Source organism: Meleagris gallopavo, chromosome 4 (assembly GCF_000146605.3).
Source record: "Meleagris gallopavo isolate NT-WF06-2002-E0010 breed Aviagen turkey brand Nicholas breeding stock chromosome 4, Turkey_5.1, whole genome shotgun sequence".
Lineage (NCBI taxonomy): Eukaryota > Metazoa > Chordata > Aves > Galliformes > Phasianidae > Meleagris > Meleagris gallopavo.
Genome location: NC_015014.2, coordinates 65,535,675 through 65,540,504, shown reverse-complemented (window position 1 = coordinate 65,540,504; position 4,830 = coordinate 65,535,675). Strand labels below are relative to the sequence as shown.

Sequence of the window (4,830 nt, the reverse complement as noted above, 5' to 3'; positions counted from 1 at the left end):
AAAGCCTTTTTTTTCCCTGGAAAAGCTTTCAGCAAAAAGCTGCCCATACAGCTGCCATTCTCACTTTCTTTCCAGCCTGACCCAGTTTATCCAAGACAATTATGGAGGTGACTCCATCCTGCCTAAAAATGCCTACAAATTCCTGACAGCAGGCAGGGCTCGTACAAAGGAGGCTATAACATGAAAGAAATCCATACGATAGCTGGAGGGTTTTGCAGCACTCATTGGGGCTGAATAGGAAGCAGAAGTTTTCCAGTGGGAACCCTTGCTGCCAGTGGCTAATTCCCTACTCATTTGTACAACTGCGATTTCCCAACTAACAGTTGACAAAATTTCTTAGTCATACAAACCCCCTCAGCACTGGGGGTGTTTTGAAGTCATATGTTGTTGTTGATAGGGGAGCTGATGGTTGATATACACTAGTAAGATAACTCAGAACTCCAGCCACTAAAACATATGTGCCCACAGGTCACCACGTGCTTTTGCTGTCTCCCATAAGGAGGTCCATTCATTGGACAACCCACCTCCTTGGAGATGCCCAAGGTCATGTTGGATGAGGGTTTGAGCACCTGATGGAGCCTTGAGTGTCCCTGTTCACTGCAGGAAAGTGGGACCAGATAGGCTTTAAGGATCCATTCCAACTCAAACCATTCTATGAGCATACATCTTATTGCTGAAATTCGTTGCATGTTCTCTGTTCAAACTATCTCTGGTGGAAAACTAAGCTTTATTTTTATTCCCAAGGAAACCATGCGGGTCCCAGATTGTGCTCATAAATTCAGTAACTTCTTGTGTCATGCATGGGGAGGCTGCAAGAATGCAGCAGGGAATAGTTGAAGGGTTTTTAGGCAAGAGAGCTGAAGGGGTGTGAAATAAGTTTCACAGAAGATGCTGCAGATCCCTGGGAATGTTTTCACTTGGGAAATTCATTTCTTACTCCCTTTCCAGGCTGAAGTTCATAGAATCACAGAATGGCCTGGGTTGAAAAGGACCACAGTGATCACCTTGTTTCAACCCCCTGCTATGTGCAGGGTCGCCAACCAGCAGCCCAGGCTGCCCAGAGCCACATCCAGCCTGGCCTTGAATGCCTGCAGGGATGGGGCATCCACAACCTCCTTGGGCAACCTGTTCCAGTGTGTCACCACTGGTTAGGAATGCAAATCGCCCAAGCAAAATGTGTAGGTGTGATACACAGGGACACGGCTTAGTGGGTAATACTGGTGGCAGAGGAGCAGTTGGACTAGATGATCTTAAAGGTCTCTCCCATCCCTAACGACTCTATGATTCTCTAAGAAGTATTTATGCCTCAAAACCCTCCTGAGCTTTGCAACTTTTCTTCCAGGTACCTGGGGATCACTCGGCCGCTGACGTATCCCGTGAGACAAAATGGGAAGCTGATGGCCAAGATGGTCTTCATCGTTTGGCTCCTGTCCGCCTCCATCACACTCCCTCCTCTTTTTGGCTGGGCTAAGAACGTCACCGTGGAAAGAGTCTGCCTGATCAGCCAGGACTTTGGCTACACGGTCTATTCCACAGGGGTTGCCTTCTACATCCCCATGGCGGTCATGCTCGTCATGTACAGCCGGATCTACAAAGCTGCCAAGGTGAGCGCTGAGAAGCACCGCTTCATGAACTTCTCCAAGCATTACGAAGAGGAGGGTGTCTACTGCCTGGAGGCCTCCAGCCGTGGCCATCCCAGCTCCAAGCGCACCAAGGCGGTGGAGGAATGTGCCACTCTCTCCAAACTGCTCCGGCAAGACCGGAAGAATATTTCCATCTTCAAAAGGGAACAAAAAGCAGCCAGGACCCTTGGTATAATCGTGGGGGCTTTTACATTTTGTTGGCTTCCGTTCTTCCTTATGTCAACGGCTCGGCCTTTTATCTGTGGTATACACTGCAGCTGCCTGCCCCTGAGGCTGGAGAGGACTCTGCTCTGGTTGGGATACACCAACTCCCTCATCAATCCCTTAATTTATGCTTTCTTTAACCGAGACTTGAGGACTACTTTCTGGAACCTTCTGAGGTGCAGGTACAGGAATATCAACAGGAGACTTTCTGCCGCCAGCATGCACGAGGCCCTGAAAGCCACAGAGAGACACGAATGCATCCTGTAGATCTGTGTCCTCCAAGTCAGTGCCTGACCAGCAAACTCCTGCCCCTCCATTTCAGGTTCCTTGCTTCTCCTGCCTCTTGGAGCTGGCAGAAACTGTGGGTGCTGTTGCCCACTGCCAGACATTGCCACTGAGAGTGACGCTCTTCCCCTCTCTCCTGGAGGGGATGCAGTTCTCCACAAGAGAACCAAGCAAACAGCCATTCCACCGTGTCCAAGGTGGGAGTTGAGCAGCTGAGAGAGAGACTGGGGTTTTCAAGGTTTACCACCAACTGTGGGCAAATCGCACCACCTTTCTGTGCCTCAGTTTCCCCACCTGCTTAAAATAAATAAACAAACAAATAAATAAATAAATAAAGAGAGGAAAGAAAAAGCAACCCCCCCAACCAAACAAAAAAATCTCAATAGGACTGTGTCTCTCCACCTTCAAAAAGGGCTCTAAGGTGGGTGGAAAGCACATAACACACCATGTAAAGATGATGCTGACTGCAGTTCTCTATCAGATAAAAAGCAGCTATAGGCTCCATTGTAGATCCAAGCACTCATGCCATCCCAGCTTATATGAACTTTTTCCACAGGTGTAAATGCAATCTTCACACTGAGCTCATGTCCAGGTTTGCACGCCAGAGCAGTAACACCGGTGACCCTTTTTCCCCTCACACTGCAGCACTGCATCATTTGAAAGAGGCACACTTGCAGGATGAAACACGAACATGCAGTTTCCTTTATGGTTGGATAGGAAAATCCGATGCCATCCCCATCATGGGGATAACCAGTGAGCAAAGATGGATATGTTTATTGGGGTGTACTGTAATTCATTCTCAGACAAGTGATGTGTGTTCATAATCTGTGGCTAATTGACTCCATGAAAGCACGCTTTGGTTGACAACAGAAAAAAAGTATATAATTTCTCTGACAGCTTTACAGTGCTTCAGTATGATGTCTAGCAAGCTTGAAAAAATACACTAAAATTGATGTATCTTTTTTAAAAAATACATATACAAGACTAGTTTCTTTATTTTGGTGTGATTTCTTAGGGTATTTGAGCTTTAAAGTGTCTTTTTATGTTTATGTACTTGTGGGGGTTTGTTTTTCTGCATTCATCTTTGCTCTTGACCAACCCTGCTGCATCAAACTTGCATCAACAGAAAGAGGACATGGACAGTGCTCCATGGGGTCAGATGTTGAACAGAAAGAAAGTTCTACTGTTCAGATAAAGACTCGAGAAGAAGTTTTGCAGCCCACCCTCCACTATAGGAGCCTCCATGGTAAGTATTGATGCAAGACAAAGAACAGGGCCTCATACTGTATGAGTCTATGGTTCCATATCTTCCAAATATGTTATCACTACAGTCATATGTTCCTGCCCAGAACACAAAACAGTGCCAGAAGTTGAGATTTGTTCTCCAATTTCTTCCAAAGAAGATTGCTATTGCCCAGGGAAAATTGAGGGGTATCCCTGAGATTCTCCTGTGATTTTTCATCTTGCAAAACATGGATTCCAGGGATGCACTGAGACACCACATGATGTGAGCATACCCTCACTCTCTTCCACACTTCCAGAACATCAACAGGTGGTAAACTTTACCACAACCTCCCTACCCTACAATGTCATTGCCTTGTCACTTTGGTGCACCTTGTTACCCATCACCCTTCCCCATCTTGGTTGCAATTTTTACGATGCCTCTGCTTCCAAGCCCATGCAATATGCACTCCCAAGCCCACATGTCTCTAGGTCATTCTTTGACTGCCCACTTTCTGGACTGACTTATCAAAAACAAGTCCTCTCCACCCAGAAAGCACTTTGGGCCACCATCAGCTCTGTCACAACATTTTAGCAGCAGCTGGTCACTGGATCTGACTGGCCACAGGGATGTGTTTTTGCTTCAGGGTTTGATTTCCTCCCTTGGCTCTCCATCTTCTTCCCTGCCATGGAGCTAATGATGCCCTTTTGACTGCGCTGTCAGGATTAAAACTAACCAGATGCTAATTCAGAATGTCTTGCCAGGATGCAAAAGCCCCCAAGATGGAACACTTCATATTCAGCACACAGCAAAATAATCGTATATATATATATATGCATAAGGTGGTAGTGACAAGTTTATACTAATTTTCTGTGTTATGAGTTCTTAAACTGCCTTCGAAGTTTGTAATCTCGTTTAATTCTTCTGAACATCCCTGTTCTGATGGTATGTCTAGCACTGCTTAAAAACAGAATGTAGAAGAGCTATGAAGACCTAAGTGTTTGATCCTTTTAAATGAAAGCATATGAAAAGTGGTGGGTTTTTTTGTTTTTTTTTCAAACTGATTGTTCTTCAGGAGGAAAAGGAGGAAAGAATATGACTCTGGATGATCCAATACAAAACTTCTCGTAAGTTAAGGATCATGCAGAATGGTTTGTCTTAAAATCAATGTTTGTCCTGGAATGGAATGTCCATGGGTTAAAGCACTGGAAGGTAGGGGGCACAAGAGGTTTGACTGACACTCAAGCACCACTTCCAAGGTCAAGACTGATGCAATCTGAAGAGTAAGCAGTCAGGCAAAGGTGGCAGAAGACCCACATGGATGAGCAAAGAGATCATGGAAAAACTCAAGTGGAGAAAGAAAGTATTTATAATTTGGAAAGGGGGTCTGGGCCCTTGGAAGGAATACAGGAAGGTTGTGAGGCCATCAGAGGTGTGACAGGGAAGGATAAGGCCCACTTGGAATTAAACCTGATC

At 45.7% G+C, this 4,830-nt stretch overlaps 1 protein-coding gene across 1 annotated transcript in view; it reads left to right on the top strand.

Annotated features, from left to right (window-relative positions):
* LOC109367490 (5-hydroxytryptamine receptor 7-like) overlaps positions 1-4,379 on the top strand; it is a 9,515-nt gene extending 5,136 nt beyond the window's left edge. The window contains exon 2 of the mRNA XM_019615178.2: positions 1,343-4,379. Within this exon, the coding sequence (XP_019470723.2) occupies positions 1,343-2,114 (772 nt within the window). The 3' untranslated portion in view covers positions 2,115-4,379. The remainder of the gene's footprint in view (positions 1-1,342) is intronic.
* Positions 4,380-4,830: the final 451 nt, after the last annotated feature.